At 45.8% G+C, this 23,889-nt stretch overlaps 1 protein-coding gene across 7 annotated transcripts in view; it reads left to right on the forward strand.

The window, feature by feature from the left end:
• Positions 1-23,889, forward strand: part of CGNL1 (cingulin like 1) — a 181,996-nt gene that overhangs the window by 74,661 nt on the left and 83,446 nt on the right. For all 7 annotated transcript variants that reach the window (XR_013520659.1, XR_013520658.1, XM_078333248.1 and 4 more), the window contains 4 exons: positions 3,457-3,558; positions 4,419-4,567; positions 6,562-6,697; positions 16,077-16,289. Coding sequence is in view for 5 of the 7 variants with exons in the window: in XM_078333248.1 (XP_078189374.1) it covers positions 3,457-3,558; positions 4,419-4,567; positions 6,562-6,697; positions 16,077-16,289 (600 nt within the window). In the remaining 2 variants the exon portion in view is untranslated. The remainder of the gene's footprint in view (positions 1-3,456; positions 3,559-4,418; positions 4,568-6,561; positions 6,698-16,076; positions 16,290-23,889) is intronic.

Below are 23,889 nucleotides of genomic sequence, written 5' to 3' on the forward strand. Positions count from 1 at the left end.
GGTGGAAGTTGCAGTGAGACAAGATTGCATGATTGCTTTCCAGCTTGGTGACAGAGCAAGACTCTATCTCAAAACAAAACAAAACAAACAAAACTCCAAAAAACCCTTGGTCCATAATTGTTCCTATTTTTAAAATACTGGTTTCAGTTAATTTGAAGTCCTTATCTGCCGCCCTCAGAATCTGGGTCATCTCTGCATCTGTTATTGGTCAGTTCTTCCTCCTCCTTCGCAGGTCCAGGGAGATTTTCAAATCGCATGGTGGGCTGCGTGAGCGACGGGATACAGAGGTTCTGGAATGTGTTATCTTTCCCTGAAGAATGTTAAATTTTGTTTTGACGGTTAAATTACTTGCAGATTATCCTGATTCTTTATGGTTTGTTCTTCTAGGGATTACAGGGGGCGTCTATGTAAGTTTTTACCCTTTCTCCTAAGACATGACCATTGTTCCTTTCTCTGATTTCAGATGAATGCCAGAATGTCCACCAAGCTTTCTCTCTCTCTCTCTCTCACTCTCTCTCTCTCTCTCTCTCTCTCTCTCTCTCTATATATATATATATATATATATATATATATATATATATTTTTTTTTTTTGACGCGGAGTTTCGCTCTTGTTACCCAGGCTGGAGTGCAATGGCGCGATCTCGGCTCACCGCAACCTCCGCCTCCTGGGTTCAGGCAATTCTCCTGCCTCAGCCTCCTGAGTAGCTGGGATTACAGGCACGCGCCACCATGCCCAGCTAATTTTTTGTATCTTTAGTAGAGACGGGGTTTCACCATGTTGACCAGGATGGTCTCAATCTCTTGACCTCGTGATTCACCCGCCTCGGCCTCCCAAAGTGTTGGGATTACAGGCTTGAGCCACCGCGCCCAGCCTACTTTCTATATTTTTATTGTATTGAAACCATAGTGTGTCCCTAGCATTGGGCAACCTGTGAAGTTTTTGTTGGGTTCTTTGGCTCCTAAAAGCTCTTCTCTGCAGTCCTTTTGAACTCTTGCTTTGCTCATATACAGCTTAGGAATCATCCAAGAATCCAGGGAGTATTTATTGCAGGTTCTTGGAATTTCTACTGTGGAGCTGTCTCCTCTCTCGTACCCTGACCTTGAAATCCCTGTTGCTTACCATCTCTAACCTCCAATCTGTTTCCTTCATTAGTGAGTTGCCACTCTCTGGACATTGTTCTCCCTTAAATTATCAGACTTTATTTTTCAGAATAGTTTTAGGTCCACAGCAAAACTGAGTGGAAAGTGCAGTTAGTTCCCTTTTACTGCCCTGTCCCCTCATGTGCCCTCCACCACCGTTAGCATCACGCAGCAGGGGAGAACCTCCCATAGCCAGGGGACCCGTGATGGCACATCGTTATCACCCAGAGACGTCTGTAGTTGACGTTAGTGTTTGCTCCTTGTGTCGCACATTCTGCAGGCTTCTGACAAATGAACAATGGCGTGTATCTGTCGTCGCCGTATCACACAGAGCGGTTTCACTGCTCTGAACATCCTCTGTTCTGCCTGTTTGTTCCTTTCTCTCCCCTAGTCTCTGGCAACCCATGGTCTTTTTACTGTTCCATGGTTTTATTTTCTCTGGAGTGTTCTATAGTTGTAATCACACAGTATATCGCTTTTTCAGTTTGGCTCATTTCCCTTAGTAATGTGCATTTTTCCCATGCCTTTTTTTTTTTTTGAAAGGAAGTCTCTTTCTGTTGCCCAGGCCGGAGTGCAGTGGCATCATCACAGCTCACCGTAACCTCCGCCTCCCAGGCAGAAGTGATTCTCCTGCCTCAGCCTCCCAAGTAGCTGGGATTACAGGCGTCCGCCACCACACCTGGCTAGTTTTTGTATTTTCAATAGGGATGGAGTTTCACCGTGTTGTCCAGGCTGGCTTCAAACTCCTGACCTCAGGTGATCTGCCCGCCTCGGCCTCCCAGAGTGCTGGGATTACAGGCGTGAGCCACCGTGCCCGGCCTTCCCTTGCCTTTTGATGGACTGATAGCTCATTTCATTTTAGGATTGAGTATTATGTTCCATTGTCTGATATGCCAGTTTATCCCTTCACCTTTCAAGGGCATCTTGATTGCTTCCAAGTCTTGTCAGTTAGGAGTAAAGCTGCTATAAATATCCATGTGCAGGTTTTTGTGTAGACATGAGATTTCAACTGATTTGGGTAAACACCCAGAGGGTGACTGCTGGGTTGTGTGGTAAGAGCATGCTTTGTTTTGTAAGAAACAACCAAAATGTTTTCTAAATTATCTGTATCATGTTGCATTCCCACAAGCCAAGAATAAGTGTTTCTGTTATTCTGCATCCTTGCCAGCATTTCGTGTTGCCAGTGTTTTATATTTTGGCTATTCTAATCCGTATATAGTGGTATCTCATTTTTTTGTTTGTTTGTTCTGAGGTGGAGTCTCGCCCTGCCACCCAGGCTGGAGTGCAGTGGTGTGATCTCGGCTCACTGCAGCCTCCACCTCCCGGGTTCAAGCGATTCTTCTGGCTCAGCCTCCTGAGTAGCTGGGACTGCAGGCTTGTGCCACCATGCCTGGCTAATTTTTGTATTTTTAGTAGAGAAATGGTTTCACCATATTGGCCAGGCTGGTTTCAAACTCTGACCTCAGGTGATCCGCCTGCCTCGTCCTCCCAAAGTGCTGGGATTACTGTGTGAGCCACCGCACCTATTTGCTATTTCCTCATGACATTGTCTGTGCTTTTAAAATGTTGCTGGCTGTTCTGTGGTTTAGAAATGCGGTCATGGAGAGTCCAGGCTGAATGTGGGGATCATAACTCTCTGTTGCTTGCTTTTCAGTGCCTGCAAACAGTGGTTCTATATACTTTTGTCTAGCTTTCATAGTTTTTGCTGTGAGGGTGAATCTGATGTTAGCTACTCTAGCATGGCAAACCAGAATTCTAACAATCATTTATTGAGATGTGATTAGATACACGAGACTTGTTGGGTTCTTTAGATACAGAGATGCATAAAACCTGGTCCCTGACCCCCTACAGTTTACTTACAAAGAGATTTTGTTGCTGATTTTCTGCTAACCATTGACTTCTGGAATACAGAATTTATTATGGAGAGGTTTTTAAAGTTTTAGTATCCTAAATTTAATGCATTACTATCTCATACTAGTCTAGAGAATGCATTACAGACTTCTAACAAATATGCCATCTCTGTAAGTTTTAGTCCTATTGGACTCGTGTTGAGGTATCTGGTGGAATGATTCCTGTGGTTGGTAAATGCTGTGGAATAAAGTTCGCTGGAGCTCTAAGGGGGCCGGCAGCATCCGCTCTGCCCACCAAGTCAGAGAAGATTCCCTGTAGGGCTTGATGTTGGAATTGAGTCTTAAAATGTCTCGTGTTGTGCCTCATCTGTACTGCACTGATGATATTGGGAGGGGGAGATAATTAAAATGAAGCATCCTGAGCATTTGCATTAGTACATCTTACATCTTTGCAATTAATTATAGCCTTCGAATTCCACATCTGAAGTCAGAGATCTACTGGAACAGAAAAACAGGTTGACCAAGGAAGTGGCAGAACTTCAGAGACAGCTGCAACTGGAAGTGAAGGTATCTGGTTTTTCCTTTGTATTTTTCCCGTTTCTGTCTTGGTTGATAAAGAATATTTTACTTGCATTGGGACGACCAGGTGAAGTGAAAGCCAGTTTTTTTCCCCCTCAAAAGAAACATTCCTCTAATCACTGAGTAAATCCCTCTGTATTTGGCTGCCGTTTTCCAAAGAATCTTTTTTTTTTTTTTTTAAATGAAACCAAAGCGTATAGAGACTGTTTGCTTAGACGAGTAAAAGAAACACAGTTGGGCCGGGCGCAGTGGCTCATGCCTGTAATCCCAGCACTTTGGGAGGCCGAGGCGGGTGGATCACGAGGTCAAGAGATCGAGACCATCCTGGTCAACATGGTGAAACCCGTCTCTACTAAAAATACAAAAATTAGCTGGGCATGGTGGCGCGTGCCTGTAATCCCAGCTACTCAGGAGGCTGAGGCAGGAGAATTGCCTGAACCCAGGAGGCAGAGGTTGTGGTGAGCCGAGATTGTGCCATTGCACTCCAGCCTGGGTGACAAGAGCGAAACTCTCACTCAAAAAAAAAAAAAAAAAGAAAGAAACACTGTTGTATTTAGGCAGGCCAATAGGAAACTAAATGTGTATAAAACACCTGAACTCAGTCATGGAAATAGCAGAGTGAGGTTTAGCTGTGTTCGTGTTCTCTTTTACGAGTATTACAGTTCATTAAATAGAAATATTTGATGTTCCTTCTAGTTGAGAACTCCCATGCCTTGATTCTGTGGTTTGATTCAGTTGTTTAATGATGTGAGTGTGAAGATAGGGAGTCTGCTGCTTGAGAAGAGGGCTTCTGTGGGGTTACGTGAATGTACAGTGCAGGTACTTAACATCACACTGATTCCCGCTAGAATCAACAGAACGTGCAGGAAGAGAGAGGCAGGATGAGCGCAAACCTGGAAGAGCTCCGAAGCCAGCACAACAGAAAGGTGGAGGAGAACTCCACGTTGCAGCAGCGCCTGGAAGAAAGCGAAGGGGAGCTCCGGAAGAACCTGGAGGAGTAAGTGTAGCCTGAGAGCCTGTTGCCCTTCCCAGGTTCTCTGTACCATGTAGCCAGAACCTTCCTGTCCTTTTAATACTACCCAGCCTTCCAAGTATTTATAAAGGCGGCCGACTCATCCTTTTCTTCCTCTTATCCTTGTGAAATTGTGAAGCTCGCGGCACCTGTAGACTGACAGACAGAAAGGTTAGTAATTCTTAACGTTCTTTGTGCACCTTGAAGTATGCCTTACAAAATTTCAGCCCTTAAAGTGGACCTCCTAGCAGGTAAGTGGGAAGCAGGGGACACTGAGTGCTGATATTGAAAGACAGATTTTTTTTTTTTTTTGAGACGGAGTTTCGCTCGTTACCCAGGCTGGAGTGCAATGGCTCGATCTCGGCTCATTGCAACCTCCGCCTCCTGGGTTCAGGCAATGCTCCTGCCTCAGCCTCCCGAGTAGCTAGGATTACAGGCACGCGCCACCATGCCCAGCTAATTTTTTGTATTTTTAGTAGAGACGGGGTTTCACCGTGTTGACCAGGATGGTCTCGATCTCTTGACCTCGTGATCCACCCACCTCGGCCTCCCAAAGTGCTGGGATTACAGGCTTGAGCCACCGCACCCAGCCCTGAAAGACAGATTTAAAGGAGCCTGGGCCCAGTTTCTAAAAAGCATGCGTCACATGGTCTCCATGAGCTCTCAGCCTGTGCGTTTCATCCTGGATGGTGCTGGTGTTTGTGATGGGTGCTTATACGTACTCTGAGTCTACAGAGAAGGAAAGACAGGTCCAAGATGCCCCTGCCATTGTGTTGTATTAAGATCTGTGGCATCCAGGCACGGTGGCTCACGCCTGTAATCCCAGCACTTTGGGAGGCCGAGGCGGGTGGATCACGAGGTCAAGAGATCGAGACCATCCTGGTCAACGTAGTGAAACCCCATCTCTACTAAAAATGCAAAAAATTAGCTGGGCGCAGTGGCGTGTGCCTTTAATCCCACCTACTCAGGAGGCTGAGGCAGGAGAATTGCCTGAACCCAGGAGGCGGAGGTTGTGGTGAGCTGAGATCGCGCCATTGCACTCCAGCCTGGGTAACAAGAGTGAAACTCCATCTCAAAAAAAAAAAAAAAAGATCTGTGGCAAGGGGATCTAAAACCAAGGTCTGAGAATACACAGTGTTATGACGTCCTGTGGGCATGACAGAAGTCTTTGGTGGAAAGTTAAGTGGGGCTGAAATCTAGGGGGAATGCAAGAAAAAGAGTACGTTGCATAATAAGAGCATTTGGTTGTCCTTACAATTTTGATGGTGGCGTTTTGCTTTTAAAACAATCATAGAGGCCCTTTGCAGGAAAGAATTTAGTAAGGGAAAAATCAGAAAATATAGGGTGTAGTGAAAGCTTTACAAAATAAAAAGGTGTAGTAGTTGGTGAGTTTGGTTCAGAGCAGTTTTGGAAATGTCTTTTTCATCAGGTGGTGGTTATTTTAGGGTTTGCAGGTCGTATAGTCTGCTGTGAACTCGGCTCTGCCATTGTATCTGGAAATGAAATGGCCACTCATAAATGAATGAGCAGGACCGTGTTGCAGTGGAACTTTCCAGTAACAGGCAGTGGGCGGAACTGGCCCACACATCATAATTTGCTGACTCTCCTGGTCTAGAACACTGGGATAGTGGACAGCGGACGAAGGGGTGGCTTTAGTGGGGGAAAAAAGGTTGTTTTTTGTCATTTCTTTCTCTTCTACATCCAAGTTCTAGTACCCTACCATCTCCTTTTGGGGAGAAAATGTCTTTGTATAACCATACCCACTTCATTTGAGTTTGATTTATCCTCTTGTTGGGCAATGAGATCATAGTGTGAGTTCTTCTCAGGCACCTTTTCAGGTTGGTGATCCTTGCTGGTGCAGAATAGAGAATGGGGAGGCTCCCTGGGGCTTCTGTTGCCCTCTGAAGGTCAGAAATCAGACTGGATGGAAATAAGCAGAGCCCAGGAGAGCCTCTCTAATAGGCTTCTTTCCCTGTCAGGCTGTTCCAGGTGAAGATGGAACGGGAGCAGTATCAGACTGAGATCAGGGATCTCCAAGACCAGCTCTCAGAAATGCATGATGAACTGGACAGTGCAAAGCGATCAGAGGACAGGGAGAAGGGGGCTCTGATTGAGGTAAGCGGGGCTGTGGGGTCAGGTGATAAGACAGGCCCCACTGCCTGGAAAGATGGGGTTGCCAGGCTTTGTGCACTGTGAGCCACTTTCTGATGTGCGCACCTGCTCCACCTGTGCTCTTACGATCTCATCTGTGAGTCACTGGATGCGTGTAACTTCCTCCGCTTGGGGTTTGCTATTACTGTGGGGTTTTATTATGTATTCTCTCTTTTCTGAATTAAATTATTATCTTGTTGTATTAGGTACACATATACGAAATTATTAGAAAGCAAAAATGTTGGTTTTGAATATCTGCATTTTTGGGGAGGGAATACATATAATTGAGGGTTGGAGGAAGACAGGACTTTGATCTCTGAACCCATTTAGCTGTTGGATATTTGCTGTAACATTCTCATACCTAGATTCCAGCATAGTTCTGTAAGTTACTTCTTTGTAAGCATGGTTTGTAGGAATAGCCCAACAAAGAGATGATATACAATTTAGAACAAAGCCACAAAGAAGAAGTCAAAACATGAAGGTACTTTGTTAATATTTAATTTTCTTTCTTTTTTTTTTTTGAGACGCAGTTTTGCTCTTGTTACCCAGGCTGCAGTGCAATGGCGCGATCTCGGCTCACCGCAACCTCCGCCTCCTGGGTTCAAGCAGTTCTCCCGCCTCAGCCTCCCGAGTAGCTGGGATTACAGGCACGCGCCACTGTGCCCAGCTAATTTTTTGTATTTTTAGTAGTGACGGGGTTTCACCATGTTGGCCGGGATGGTCTCAATCTCTTGACGTCGTGATCCACCCGCCTTGACCTCGTGATCCACCCGCTTCGGCCTCCCAAAGTGCTGGGATTACAGGCGTGAGCCACCGCACCTGGCCTAGTAATATTTAACTTTCTACGGCTTCCCTCTTTGGACTTAGGTGTTTTCTCTGTCCCTTCCTTGGGACCAGAACTTTCTGGCTCTGAAGCCCCTGGAATACTCTTTAAATCTCAGGTGTCTGCTGTTTTCTCACTCCTTCCCTCCTCCAGTTTGGACATACTTTCCCAGGAGAGATTTTAGGTCCTGCTTTTAGGACTGATGCTTTCTCTTCCCGATGACTTGGCAGGAGCTCAGAGAGGAGCGACTGTGGCCACTGAGCCCAGGAGTTCTTACGAATCCATTTTTCACATGGGCAGAGGAGGGGAATTGTCTCTTGTCTGCACAGGACCGTCTCTCTCCACCGTTTCAGACCTTTTCTCCTGAGAAGCCCTCAGCCTTGTTCTTTACCAGCTGCTATTTCTCTTTTTACGAAATGTTTCCTTAAAACCCACCACATTCCTGGTATTATACTGCTTTTCATGGCAGGGTTTTCTCTCAGGGCTCAGAATTACAAAGATGAGAAAATATGTGTATTTATCACTGAAATCACATTACAACAATATAAAATGAAAATTTAAAAATGGGGGGTGGGGACGTACACTTATTTTCCTAATACTAAACAGTGATTTTTATTTCTATATTTTCTGTTTGCCTCCCTATCTCTTAATAGGTTTCATGTACCCATTTCTATGTAATATGGGGACAGTCATAATGGCCCTACAGTTTTGATATCTGCTTTCAAAAGTTAAGATGTGGAAAACGTTCTTTCTTACTATACTTTATATGCTTTGTATTTCATTTTTAGGAAGATAAACCACAATATATATAACCATTCTCCTACGTTTGTTTTCCCTTTTTTGCAATTATGAACAAAGGTTGTGGGGAACATTTTTTACATTTATCCTTTTACGACTTTAAGAAACTTTTCTAAGGATACATTCCCAGAAATGATGTCACTGAACGATTTATGGCTTTCAGTAGAAGTGTAGCTTCATGAACAGATTTAAATAGCAGATAAAACGCTGTCGTGTTCTGTGATTCCTTGGGTGGACATTTTATTGGTTGTAAAAGGGAAAGATGTTATCTTACCTCTTGGGAAGTCTCAGAAGTTGCTGCTTTTCTCCCGTAACTGCCCCCTGTCACTGTGAGTTGCCCCTGATATCCCCTGTCCTTTTAGACTCTCTGTTTAGCTCACTTGCCTTGGACATTTTTTGTATCTTTCTTGTACTAGCCAGCTAATTCGAGAGCAGTCATCTTTGCTTCTTTCCCCATTTCACGTCTAGCACAGTGACAAGCCACAGAGCAAATGAATAAATCATTTTTTTGTATTTAAATTACCTTTAAAATGTCACTATTTTTTAGAAAAGGAATAATTCTGAAATGAACTGCATACTTCTCTTTCAACAGCCCATACTGCATTGCTATTAATGGAACATAGTTAGTGTATTGATTTCTTTATGTCGATAACAGGATAATGATATGAGGCTGTTTTGGTGATGTGTCTGGGATAGAGCGGGGTACAGGAGGGGGCAATAGCACGTATTTACGCAAACCTGGAGTGGCCGTAGCCCGATGTTGCTGGCTTTCAGATTGCTTGTCTCTTCCCCATACCAGGAACTGTGTCATTTACTGCTGCCTTTCTGCAGGATGAGTTAGGGTGTAATTGGCTTCCCCATGCCAAAGTGGGTTTCTTTCACTCCAGAAAATCACCCTTTGTTTTTATGTTTGCTCTGACCTGTCAGCAACACTGAAACTAGGATCTATGGTTTTTATATCTCTAGTAAAACAGGCCCCGTCTCCTTTTCACTTTCAATTTATTCTTCATATCTTAATAAAAAGTGGCCCAGGGGAATTTGATAACAGGGTACAGTTGTGGCCAACTTTCCCATGGCATTTAGCTTGGAACAGACAGACTCTTAACACAATGGGCAGTTAACACTTAGGCTTTTGAATGATTGAAAAAGATTGAAGACCCAAGTTTTGAAAGTCCTGCAGATTTTGCATGAAATCTCTTTTAATATGTCACATTTTGTTAAATAACGTTGGGCCCCTGTATGCAGTCAGTAAAGTAACGTTAGGAAATGATAGGCTGCTCTGTCTATGGAGTAGCCATTCGTTTCTTTTTTTTTTTTTTTTTTAATTTTTTATTGGATTATAGCTTTTGGGGTACATGAGCAGAGCATGCAAGACAGTTGCGTAGGTACACACATGGCAGTGTGCTTTCTTTTCTTCTCCCCTTCACCCACATTTGGCATTTCTCCCCAGGCTATCCCTCCCCACCTCCCCCTCCCACTGGCCCTCCCCTTTTCCCCCCAATAGACCCCACTGTTTAGGACTCCCCTTTCTGTGTCCATGTGTTCTCATTTTTCATCACCCACCTATGAGTGAGAATATGCGGTGTTTCATTTTCTGTTCTTGTGTCAGTTTGCTGAGGATGATGTTCGCCATTCGTTTCTTTACTTCTCTAATATACTGGCTTTCACTTAAAAAAAAAAAAAAAAAAAAGAGCCGGGCGCAGTGGCTCATGCCTGTAATCCCAGCACTTTGGGAGGCCGAGGCAGGTGGATCACGAGGTCAAGAGATCGACACCGTCCTGGTCAACATGGTGAAACCCCGTCTCTACTAAAAATACAAAAAATTAGCTGGGCATGGTGGGGCGTGCCTGTAATCCCAGCTACCCGGGAGGCTGAGGCAGGAGAATTGCCTGAACCCAGGAGGCGGAGGTTGCGGTGAGCCAAGATCACGCCATTGCACTCCAGCCTGGGTAACAAGAGTGAAACTCCGTCTCAAAAAAAAATAGAATAAAACAGTTTTTTAAAAAAAGGAAGGAAGGGAGAAATAGTAGAAAATACTTTTTTTTTTAGCATAAACCATAAAATTGACCAACAATAGGTTGACTTTGTTATTCTTAAATATGTGATTCTGAAAATTGTTTTTTCAGCTCACGTTACAAAAATGATTGTAGAACAGCCTTCCATATCTTTTTTGTCATGAATGCTGACCTTCCATTCTGAGGGCAACAGGTCAACATGAGACAGTTTGCTAAGTGCCATGATGGTGGGGTTTTCTCATTATCAAATGTCTTCGATGGGAGCCTGCAGTGCTGAGAGATGGGCCTCACTCCAACAGAATCTGTGGTGTTTTATTCCTGGCATTCGCCAAGATGCAGGTAGTCCCGTCTCATTAAAATAGTCTGGTTATAGAATTGCATTGGTTTGAGGAGAGATTGTGCTCAGAAATTAGTCCCCTAAAACATCTTTTGTAATGATATTACTGAATATTCTACACCTTTTAGTAAAAAAGGCAACCAAAAATATCATGATTCTCACAGCCCTGTGATGTTTCCTAGGCCATCCTTCTGAAACAAAAAAACGACAGAATTCTCTGTCAGTTACCGTTGCTATGAAACCTTCGATTTCCCCTTTCAGTGAGCGTGGGCCAGACATAGGGACCCTGTGGAACTTCTGGGAAGCACTTATGCAGTGAGGGCCTAGACTTGTGTCATCCTCATTTTGATGTGGTGTGCTCATGCATACATGGTGTGTGAAGTGAAGCTTTTTGTGAGCAGACACATGGCCGCCCTGGACATCCTGGTGCCTGTTTCTCAGTGTGCATGGTCTCAGCGTGGCCACTTGCTGCTGTTGCTACTGCTGGGCAGCTGGTCCCGTAGTGTGTTCCCTTGTCTCCCAGATCTCCTCCTGACTGTGTCTTCAGGCTCTGGTTGTATTTCTTTAGTTTAAGACGGTGGGCTTTCTTTTTTTTTTTTGAGATGGAGTTTCGCTCTTGTCACGCAGGCTGGAGTGCAATGGCACCATCTCGGCTCACCGCAACCTCCGCCTCCCGGGTTCAGGCAATTCTCCTGCCTCAGCCTCCTGAGTAGCTGGGACTACAGGCACGCGCCACCACGCCCAGCTAATTTTTTGTATTTTTAGTAGAGACGGGGTTTCACCATGTTGACCAGGACGGTCTCGATCTCTTGACCTCGTGATCCACCCGCCTCGGCCTCCCAAAGTGCTGGGATTACAGGCGTGAGCCACGGCGCCCGGCCGACGGTGGACTTTCTTAAAGGGCCTTCCAGCTAAACGCAGTGCTCTGTTTTGTTGGCATCTGTATTAGGCTGTTTTCACACTGTTGATAAAGACATACCTGAGACTGGGCAACATACTAAAGAAAGAGGTTTAATGGACTCACAGTTCCACGTGGCCGGGGAGGCCTCACAATCATGGCGGAAGGTGAAAGGCACATCTCACATGATGGCAAACGAGAACAGTGAGAGCAAAAGGGATTTCCCCTTGTAAAACCATGAGATCTCTTAAGACTTACTCACCACAAGAAGAACAGTATGGGGGAAACCACCCCCAGGATTCAGTCATCTCCCACTGGGTCCCTCCCTCAACACAAAGGAATTATGGGAGCTACAATTCAAGGTGAGGTTTGGCTGGGAACATCTAATGGGCAAACCCCACTGTGAGTGTTTGCTCCTCAGCCTTCTCAAGTGTGTGGTTTTCTGGTCAGGTCTGTAGTGACGGTAGTGAAGAGAAGGGGCATTAGGACCCATCTGGGTTCCCAGTCTAGACTCTGCTGTGTTTAAGGCTGTGTGGTCTTAGGCATGTTAGCATCTCAGAGCTTCTTTTGTTTAGGAATAGTGATCTTCATTTCCTTGTATATCCATCTCTCTGGATTGTTAGATATGCTCAGCACAGTTCTTAGGACATACAACGACCAAACACAGTCAACTTTTCTATCTCTCGCCACTCCCAAGTGGTTTCTCTTGTTTTTTTTAATTGGAGTCCACAGAGAGGCAAGGTTACCTCTTGTGGATTTTGAAGTGTTTCTGTCTTTCTCAAATGTAAGGTTAGCTCTTACATTTTGAAGTGTTTGTGTTTTTCTCTCCCTTCTTTGAGTTGATATAATTAAGCCTCGAGGTGATGGAGTGAAGTTTTTGAAACCTCGTGTACCTTTTGGTCTCTACTCTGGAAAACTTCAAGTGCTACTCAGTGATAGGGTGAGGTGTAATCTGATTGGATTTCTGCTGTACAGTCCACTTAAGCAGCAGCCCAGCCACAGATAACAGCACGTCAGTGCAGAATGAGCCGTAAAAACCTCAGTCTTGGCGGCAGCACACAAAAGGCAACACGAAACACAGAGATAGGCTGGAAAAGATAAGTGTGGGAAGAGGAACTGTCTTATCGTCCACACAATTGAGAAACGTGTGAGAGTAAAAGCAGGAAACAGGGGTCAGAATCACAGGGGCTGTGCTGAAGATGCCGGCAGGAGGTTCCAGGAAGCCCTGGGGGGTAGCCAGAAGCAACAGGAATTCAGGAGGGACTCTGATCTTCCTTAAGAAGGGGCTGGGCAGCTGCAAAAGGACTTCCTCTTTGATAAGTATCTGGAGGGGTTATATTTTCATAAGAGCTCTGGGGTTGGTGCTTTGAAAGAGCCAGAGCTGGCCTTTTTACCTGGATGGGTCTGTTGACATTTCATCTGAGCTTGGCAATGCCTACTAGTTAGACTCTTGATGGGCAAAATCTTAGTCTATGCAATGCTGCCCTACCTTGGGATTGTAGCAGTTCCATTGGTTCAATGGAGGTGCACGTCCTGGAGAAAAAGAAAGAGATCTTGTTGTCAGTTGTACTTAAATCAATAAAATGTTTTCTTCCCTCGTCAGGGACATACTTCTTGATGGAAAGTAGCTTATCACCTCTGGAGCCTTGGGTCTCCAGGTGGCAGCCATGCTTCTGATTCTCCAGGGGCTCCGAGAGAACAGGTCGTGTTCTCATGCAGAAACCACCAGTGAAATAACTGACTAGTTTAGAATTCTGACATCTCCAGACACCTGCTGTACTGCACTTGTTTATTTATATTTGAACAGATAATTGTCCCAATATTATTAATCTATGCATCAAAAAATATAATAAATCAGATCTGTATCTTTCAAGAATTATAGTCTGGGAGTCAAATAGGGGAGATTAGAAAAATGATTAAAATATATAGAATATACAGTAAAAAGTGTCAAGTACTGGAGAAGAACAGCTAACGTGAGATGAGTATTTGAGAGATATTCAAAGAAGACTTCTTGGGGGAGGTCATATTTTACCTGGGTCTTCAAAGATTTTCTGAAAGACAGGGAGAGGAGGGCCTCAGAAGAGAGAAGAGCACTCCAGACACAAGATGCTGCATGGATTGCCATAGAGGCTGCAGGTGAGAGCCTGGATGCGGGGAGCAGCTGAGTGCCTGTGATAAACCACCTGCACAGGAGGTGAGGAGGGCTTTACCTAGGGAGGTGACCGAAAGGGTCAAGGATGTTGCAGAACTAACTTTTTGGTTGTGAGAGACCAGGACGAGAGAAAAGTCAGTTACTGCCAAGTTTCTGAGCTTGAGGGGGCCGGCGGTGCTGTTCATAAGAGAAGTGAACAAACAAAGAGGGAAGGAAGGAGCGTGATGGATCCTCTAGACACTGTAATCCTACCAAACCCGAGGTGCCGCAGGACATCCAGAGGGCTGCACACAGCTGGGTTTTGGATGTGTTACTGCGGGTTTGAACTCAGAGAAGGGAGAGAGGCAAAGGCTTAGGAGTCGTTTACATAGAATTAATAGTTGAGAAAACAATAGATGAGCTTGCAAAAAGAGTTGCATTCTTGGAGATCATCATAGATTTTGGGAAGAGGGAGGGAAAAGCCAGAAAATATTATCACAGAAGAAGTGGTCTGAGGGGAGAAAACAGGAGGCTGGGTCATCTTGGCATTACAAGGAGGAAGGGCATCTTGGAGAGACAGGTAGGGAGTGTGAAAGAGGCGTGAAGAAAATTGAGGGCTGGGGCCGGGCGCGGTGGCTCACGCCTGTAATGCCAACACTTTGGGAGGCCGAGGCAGGTGGATCACGAGGTCAAGAGATCGAGACCATCCTGGTCAACATGGTGAAACCCCGTCTCTACTCAAAATACAAAAAATTAGCTGGGCATGGTGGCGCGTGCCTGTAGTCCCAGCTACTCAGGAGGCTGAGGCAGGAGAATTGCCTGAACCCGGGAGGCGGAGGTTGCGGTGAGCCGAGATGGCACCATTGCACTCCAGCCTGGGTAACAAGAGCGAAACTCTGTCTCAAAAAGAAAAAAAAAAAGAAAATTGAGGGCTGGGGAAAGGCCACCAGATATGAAAATGTCATGATGACCTCGGAAGGGACTGTCTTGGTGGTAGAGTAGGGACAAAAATCATACAGCAAGAGATTAAGGAGTGAATGGGCAGACATGAAGTAGAGGCGGTGAACAGAAATTATGCTTTCAGACGTTTTGGTGATGAAGTTTAGCAGGTAGCCGTCTGAATAGGAACAAAATGGCAGAAAGAAAAGACAACCGTGTTAATCTATTCTCACACTGCTATAAAGATAACTACCTGAGACGGGGTAATTTATAAACAAAGGAGGTTTTATTGACTCACAGTTCCACATGGCTGGGAGGCCTCAGGAAACTTAGAATCACGGCAGAAGAGGAAGCAGGCACCTTCTTCACATGGTGGCAGGAGAGAGAGTGAGCGAAGGGGGAAAACCTCCTTAAAAAGCCATCATATCTCATGAGGAATCATTATCACAAGCACGGGGAGAACTGACCCCATGATGCAATCATCCAGTCGTCTTCCACTGGGTCCCTCCCTCGACATGTGGGGATTATGGGTATTATAATTCAAGATGAGATTTGGGTGGGGACACAGAGATAAACGATGCCAATAACTGATGGAGTGAAGACTGGGGGCAGGTTGGCAGGGACAGCACATTTTCTGTGGAGGGACCCCGGAAGGAAGAAGGCCCGGAGTGCAGAGAGAGCTTGAGGAAGAGAGGGAACAAAGGTGCTCACGTAAAGATGTGGATGAGGGCGAGCCCTGAGCTGGAAAACTGGAAGGTCTGGGACAAAGACGCTGAGGAAAAGGAACGCCGAGCCTTTGGCAGGACATGCTGGGCTCAGGTAATTGATTTGTAGGGGCCCTGTTGCCCAGCTTTGTGACCTTCCTCATGAACCCTTGGCAGTTAAGAAGGGGAAAATGTGAATATTGTGCTCTGCTCAGATGGGCAAATGAGATGGAAGAACAAGCAAAGTGATCCTGAGTATGAGGAATGTGGATGAAGGATTGAGCACACTCAGGGTCCCGAGGGTCTGAAGCAAGGTAGCCAAGTTGGCCTGTTCCCTGTGAAGCAACAGCACACACAGGGCAAGAGCAAGGGCAACAGATCACCACGCAGAAGTGAAACAGATGGAAAATACACGTGTTCCCCAAAGCAGTGGAGTTTACATTGGTTTCCGCTTTCTCCCTCAAATTCAATCGAATCTCCAAGAAGCAAAGACGGAGGAATCCAAGGGAATGATGGCCTCTGAGAAGTGCAGGGGGAAAGGAGGAAATGGTCTAAACGGGTGTGGGGGACGAGGAAGGAGAGAGTGGCAAGGCCAGGTGAGATGGCCATGCATCTGGGGACAGAACTAGAGGGGAGACGCAGGGCCTCTCAACGACATGTTTCATCGTCACCTCCTCCCCTGTGTTTCCTCTCTTTAGGAGCTGTTACAGGCAAAACAGGATCTTCAAGATCTGCTGATTGCCAGGGAGGAGCAAGAAGACCTCCTGAGAAAGCGAGAGCGTGAACTCACTGCCCTGAAGGGAGCCCTGAAAGAAGAGGTTTCCAGCCATGATCTGCAGATGGACAAGCTGAAGGAGCAGTACGACGCCGAGCTGCAGGCCCTGCGGGAGAGTGTGGAAGAGGCCACCAAGGTGAGGGGTGGGGCAGGAGAATCTGGCTTGGAAACAGAGGAAAGGGTAAGACCCGCTCTCCCACACCATGCAAATTCCCTTCCTTCCTTTTAATTAGAGAGTGAATCTTAGTTCATCGGTTCATGGACACAGAGCTTACTAACCAAGAGTTAAGTGCAGTGGTCCTGATGGAGACCTTTTAAAGTCTATAAGCCGAAATGTTGCTGGGGACATTGGTTACATCCTGTTGCAGGAGGGGAGATGAAGAGGCCGCAGATCTTCATCTGCAGCCGCTTGCAGACTGGAGGGCTGCACTCTCCCAGGCGTTCTTAACCGTCGGAGGCCGGGGGCATTGTGCGACCGTGTTACTGGGCAGAAGCGCAGACGGGACCCAGATTCCTGGAGTCCTTCACCCCCACCCTAGTCTGCTCCTTTTGATTTTGTGTAGCCTTTGTGAGACAATTCAGGTTCTTTTCTCAGCACAGTTACAAGAGATTTAATTGGCTGAATTGCCTAAACCCTTTCACGATAGTTTTTCTCCTAATTGAATTCTTGGCTCCTACAAATAGATTCAAAATTATGCTGAAGTCTTTGAAGGCGGACGTCATGTTGGCTGTGGAAGAAGAGAAAGGGTATTTTGGAGGGGAAGATGGTTTGAAATGTCATGCCATCTTTAGGGAAAGCGGGGAATTACAGAGTACAGCGTTTTTAGAGACTCTGCAATATACAGGTTAAAAATGCTGAAGAAGGAACTCTTGATATTGTTTATTCTGTGCCGATGACAGTGTTCTCTCTCCCCTAAGCCCTATGGTGATTCACTGATTTTCAATTACGGCACGGTAATTGCAAATGACAAGAGGTGAAAGATGGGTTTGTTTGTTATAACAATAAAAAGTCTGGGAAATAGTCTGTTTGGGGTTATTACAACTTTGAGACCGTTTTTAAAAGCCTCTTGTTGATTTCCCTATCTTAGTCTTTTTTTTTTTTTTTAAATCAGGTTTGATTGAATTTAAGGGAGAAAAGCAAACCCGACATAACTTGTGTTGCTTCGAGGGGACCTGGCTGAAATTTGCATCTCGTTTCATTTCTGTACAGCAGCCTGGTATTCTTGGGATCGATCTTTATGTGCTGTTGCTTCATCAGGTCCATGCCAATAGGTGACTAAGTAAACTGAGTCTGCTTTGGACACATTTCTTGATCACCCTTAGATCTTGCCTGAAAGTTCAAGTCACTGTGGTGTATTCCAGGGTGGCTACTTTACAGGTAGGTGACAATAGTGTTGGGGGGTATGTTTGTAGTGATTTAAATATAAGGAAAATCTGCCGGGCGCAGTGGCTCAAGCCTGTAATCCCAGCACTCTGGGAGGCCGAGGCGGGTGGATCACGAGGTCAAGAGATCAAGACCATCCTGGTCAACATGGTGAAACCCCGTCTCTACTAAAAATAGAAAAAATTAGCTGGGCATGGTGGCGCGTGCCTGTAATCCCAGCTACTCAGGAGGCTGAGGCAGGAGAATTGCCTGAACCCGGGAGGCAGAGGTTGCAGTGACCTGAGATCGCGCCTTTGCGCTCCAGCCTGCGTAACAAGAGCGAAACTCCGTCTTAAAAAAAAAAAAAAAGGAAAATCACACTTGTGCCTTGCATGGGGTGGGGGCTGTTTTGTTGGAAGCTTTCAGGTTGTCTCCTGTCAGAGACATGTAAGTGAGGAAAGGAAACACCGTCGGTGAAAGGAATTGAGAATTCCACACACTTTGCTGTGTGGAACTGAGCTCATCAGTAGAGACTTAGGTTACTGCGTTGTGGGCCTTCCACATGTCTGCATTACATATTAACTCACAGTTTTTTCATTATGCTAGTTCAAGAGCGATAACGACATTGACCCATATCAGTAGAACAGGCGAGGGAGTCAAGATGTGTGTCATTGGCAGAGAATGGGCAGTTTCTGAGCGCTGGGAAGCTGACACAAAGGGGTAGGGGTTCGGCTTAGTACCCACTGGGGTGTGGGCCAGCAAGGACTCTTTGTTCCAGGTTGTTTTCTATGCCGCTGCCAGCATCTTTCCTTAAAAAAACAAAGCTGATCATGTCAGCCTCTGCTTAAGTAACTTGCTTGGCTCCCCGTTGCCCCAGACTGAAGCTGAAAATTCTTAGCATGGTGGGCAGTCCAAGTCCCTTCTCTGCCCATCCCATCTCCAGAAAACTCCCCATCTTTCAGCTGTCTCACCCCTTCATACGTGTAGAGTGACCTGCTCCTGCTTTGCCACGTGACCAGCCTCTTCTCCTCCTGCAAGACCTTCTCCAAACGTTCCCTCTTTTGTGAACATGCCCTAGATACCGAAGATAACTCCCTTTGGTGGGGTTAGCTGCACCTTCCTTCCCCTTCCTTAGGGTTTCTGTGGAACCCTGGCCATTCTTCTGCTACCCTACTGTAATTTCTCATCCTGTCTGCCTTGTCCATTAGACTCTACACTTCTTAGGCTCATGGGACAGTTTTGTTCCTCCCTCCCGACTTTTTTTTTCCTGGAAAGGAAGTGACAAACTCCAGGACCTCTGGGGCCAGACAGAGCATAAATAAGTAAAGCTCTGAGTTTGTTATTGGGCTGATAGGAGGCTATGGCGGGGACTTTGACAAGCTGACTGGAAGGCATGTTCTTTGCTGGAGGGGTCAGTGGCTTCTCCGCTCCAGCTGAAAGTTGCCATTGAGGGAATGCTGGGCCCATGTTGCTAGATCTTTCATTTTTTTCAAGACGCCAGATATCTGGATGTTTCTGTGAGATCTCCCAACTTTTAGGCCTATCTTCAAATTATAAAAAATAAAATAAAATAATAGACCACTGCACTCCATATGCAGGTCAGGAGGAGCCTGTGCTCTTAGCCCCTTGAGCTCAGCATAGTGCCTGGCACATAGCGCCTGTGCAGTGTCTGGCAAGTGAAAGTTGGTTGAGGACAAATTTCCCTTCCAACTGGGTTTTCAGTGCCTGCCATTTAGCTCCTGTTGAATTTTTCCAGTGGTGATGTGGGAGGTCTTTTAGGGAACTCTGCTATTGTTCTGTGAATTCCTGTGCCTTGCTTTTGAACCCCTCCCTCCCTCCCTCCCTCCCTCCCCTTCTCTCTTTCTCTCTCCTCTCCTCTCCTCTCCCCTCCTCTCCCCTCCTCTCCCCTCCTGTCCTCTCCCCTCCTCTCCTCTCCTCTCCCCTCCTGTCCTCTCCCCTCCTCTCCTCTCCTCTCCCCTCCTGTCCTCTCCCCTCCCCTCCCCTCCCCTCTCTTCTCCCTTTCTCTCTCTCCCTCTCCTTCCCCCCTTCCCTCCTTCCTTCCTTCCTCCTTCCCTCCCTCCTCCCCCCTTTCTTTCTTTCTTTAATTCTTGCTCTGTCACCTTGGTTGGAGTACAATGGCACAATCTCCACTCGCTGCAATCTCTCCCTCCCAGGTTCAAGCAGTTCCAGTGCTTCATCCTCCCAATTCGCTGGGATTACAGGCGTGTGCCACCATGCCTGTCTAATTTTTTTGTATTTTTTGTAGAGATGGGGTTTTGCCATGTTGACCAGGCTGATCTTGAACTCCTGGCCTCGAGTGGTCTCCCCACCTTGGCCTCCCAAAGTGCTGGGAATACAGATGTGAGCCACTGTACCCGGCCTCCCTGCAGTTTCGTAAAGAGAATCCTGATTGTGCTTTTTTTTTTTTTTAACCATATTAGTTTTTGCTTCTGAAGGTGGCTGTTGAACAAATGTAATAGTCATATTTTTTTTTTTTTGAGACAGAGTTTCGCTCTTGTTACCCAGGCTGGAGTGCAATGGCGCGATCTCGGCTCACTGCAACCTCCGCTGCCTCCTGGGTTCAGGCAATTCTCCTGCCTCAGCCTCCTGAGTAGCTGGGATTACAGGCACGCACCACCATGCCCAGCTAATTTTTTGCATTTTTAGTAGAAACGGGGTTTCACCATGTTGACCAGGATGGTCTCGATCTCTTGACCTCGTGATCCACCCGCCTCGGCCTCCCAAAGTGCTGGGATTACAGGCGTGAGCCACCGCGCCCGGCAATAGTCATATTTTATGGGGGACAAATGTTTCAATTTACTAGATGGATGCTGTTTTGGATTATATTATTTATGTGTTGTATTATAGAATAGAATTTTAAGATGATTCTATTGACTATTTGGAGGAGAGTGAATTAAATATAATTTTTAAATCTGTAAAATAATGTTTCTTAAATATGTGCTGTTACACTTAGTTTTTACCTGCCCCAGTGGGAGAACCACCCACCCACCACTGTGGCTAAGGCTTTTTTATTTTTTTTTTCTTTGAGATGGAATCTCACTCTGTTGCCCAGGCTGGAGTGCAATGGCTCGATCTCAGCTCACTGCAACCTCCACCTCCTGGGTTCAGGTGATTCTCCTGCCACAGCCTCCTGAGTAGATGGGAATATAGGCATGCACCACCACATCTGACTACACTTTATATTTTCAGTAGAGATGGGGTTTTGCCATTTTGGCCAGGCTGGTCTCGAACCCCAGAACTCGGGGGATCCGTCTGCCTTGGCCTCCCAGAAAAACTGACATTTCTTTAAGAAATGTTATTGCATTGAAAAGTTTATTTTTTCCATAGGTGTTATGAAGCAGCGTGACCTTGTCTCATCAGTTTTTCTTACTCTTGCCACTGTCTCGGTGCCAAAAGCCCCTAAAGTGCTTTTTAATCATCATAAAATAACAATCACTTCATCCTAGCTCGAGCCTGAGCACTAAAAGTTTTACATTACTAGAACATTTCGTGAAAAATGTCAAATTATATTTAGAACATTGCACGGGTATTCCAAACAGCTATTCTGTAATACAGTGTATTTTGTAGACTCCAACAGCCACCTCTTTTTAAGAATAGATTGATTGCTCAGGTGACGGGATTCCTGAATGCCTAGGTTGTGTGGGGTTTCCTCACCCAGCAGAAGGAATTGCGTGTTACTGGCAGAGCGGTGGTGGTTTGGGTTATCAAGTTTCTCTTCTTATAGACAAATGGATCTTCGTAGTCTGTTAGAAAGGCAATTATTTGTACCAGACATTCTTCTAAAGCACTAAGTACTTAAGCAACGTATTTCATAACGTGCTTTTTTCTCTGTCACTGGTCATTTTACACTTTTCCTAGTGTTGAAACGGAAATGTCTTTTTTCTTCCTTGGGTTTGTGTCCGTGGCTAGAACCCCTTAGAGGAAATGGATGCTCACTGGGGATGTGAGCGACTGCCATCTGGGAGTGAAATGAATCTTTTCGCAGCTGTTGGCTTCTCTTTTCCAAACCTAACCCTTCCTATCTGCAACTCTCGTGCAGAAGAGAAGTACAGGCAGTATAGTTTCTTAAAATGTCTCAGAAAGTAAGCTCAGCTCAAATTCCAGCTCCTCCAGGAACTTCCCTGGTTGCTTCTTGGACCCTATGGTTTCCAGAGACCTGGTATTGTTGGCGGGTTTGCTCTGGGTTTTATCTTCTCTGCTGTGCTAGGTACTGTGCTAGGTACTGTGGTAGGTACTGTGCTAGGTACTGTGCTAGGTACTGTGGCAGGTACTGTGGTAGGTACTGTGCTAGGTACTGTGCTAGGTACTGTGGTAGGTACTGTGCTAGGTACTGTGGTAGGTACTGTGCTAGGTACTGTGGTAGGTACTGTGGTAGGTACTGTGCTAGGTACTGTGCTAGGTACCGTCGTCATTTTCTACTTGGCATCGCCATTGTGCTTGGTGCTTAATAGATGCTTAGTAAAGGTTTGTGGGTTAGATGAATGAATACACAAAAGGGGAGATGTCTTTAGAGTCCTCAGCAATCCCGAGACCAACCATTGGACTGTTTTGGCTTTTAATTTATAAATTCTGATTGTGTCTCATGAAAATGAACAAATCGTGTCTGTCAGGAGCAATATCATAACGTTAGTGTTCATCTTGGAAGGAGTAATTCTGCACCTCAGAGCTGCAAGTATTTTGATGCTGATGAGAAAGTCACTGTTGTTTTTGTGCCAGGTAATACGGCTTCTGGACCATTAGGCACTTTCACGGGGCCCAGCATACAGCAGTTATGCAACACATACCTCCCAAGGGAATGGATGAGGGAGAAGGGGAGGGAGGATGAAGACATGTGAGATACTCTTGCCATCCTTCATTTCTCCATTTGTATTCTTTTTGTATAATTGCATTTTAGGTTTGGGGGTACACGTGCAGAACACGCAAGACAGTTGCACAGGTACACACATGACAGTGTGTTTTGCTGCCTTCCTCCCCTTCACCCACATTTGGCATTTCTTCCCAGGCTATCCCTCCCCAGCTCCCCCCCACCACTGTCCCTCCCCTATTTCCCCCAATAGACCCCAGTGTGTAGTACTCCCTTCCCTGTGTCCATGTGTTCTCATTGTTCATCACCCGCCTATGAGTGAGAATATGCGGTATTTCATTTTCTGTTCTTGTGTCAGTTTGCTGAGAATGACGTTCTCCAGATTCATCCATGTCTCTACAAAGGACACGAACTCATCGTTTTTGATTGCTGCATAATATTCCATGGTGTTTATGTGCCACATTTTCCCAGTCCAGTCTATAACGCACTTACAAATTGATTTACTGAGGAACTGCCAAGTACAAGGCATCATGCTAAGTTTTTGAGGGCTATAAATATAAATCAGGTGGAATTTACCCTTCCAGGAGATTGAAGGAGAGATATGTAACTCTCTAGCTGACTATAGACAAGAGTAAATGACCCAAGCGAGGTAGAGATAAAGTCCCAGAGGAAACCCTGCAGGAGCCCCCATGGCTGTGCTTGGGAGGAGGACTGGTGGCAATCACAAAGGGTTTCATGGAGGGGACAGTATTTGAGTTGATTTTGAGTAGTGTTTGGTCACGAGGCCCGAGGACATTGTGGGTACTGAGTACAGCATGAGCAGCACCTTGTAGGTAGGAAACTGAGATGTCTGGGCTGGGCTTTGTGGACAAAGAGACGTTAAGGTGGCTAAAGATTAAGAGACTTAAGGGGCAGGTGCCCAGATCCAATGGGTGGACCATGCTTGGATCCAAACAGAAACAAACTGACTATAAAAACCAAAAATGTCTGAAATCATTGGGAACGTTTTAACGCTCTACAGTGATGACATTAAGAAACGATCTGAACTATTTTTAAGGGGTGACAATAATGCTATTGTTTTTAAGAGTCTCTAACTTTTTTTTTTGAGACAGAATCTCACTCTTGTTGCCCAGGCTGGAGTGCAGTGGTATGATATTGGCTCACTGCAGCCTCTGCCTCCCAAGTTCAAGTGATTCTCATGCCTCAGCCTCCTGAGTAGCTGGGATTATAGGCACAAGCCATTACACCTGGCTGATTTTTGCATTTTTAGTAGGGACAGAGTTTCATCATGTTAGTCAGGCTGGTCTCAAACACCTGACCTCAGGGGACTCACCTGCCTTGGCCTCCCAAAGTGCTGAGATGACAGGCATGAACCACGGCGCCAAGCCAAGTATCTGACTTTTAAAGAATCATACTAAGGTTTTTATAGATGAAATGATAGGATGTCTGAAATTTGCTTTAAAAGATTCCAGTTTGTAGGGGGAAGTTATTGGGGTATATGGATGAAACAAGATGAGCCGTGTGTTAATGTGTATTAAAGCTGGGTAA

This window comes from Callithrix jacchus, chromosome 8, assembly GCF_049354715.1.
Source record: "Callithrix jacchus isolate 240 chromosome 8, calJac240_pri, whole genome shotgun sequence".
NCBI lineage: Eukaryota > Metazoa > Chordata > Mammalia > Primates > Cebidae > Callithrix > Callithrix jacchus.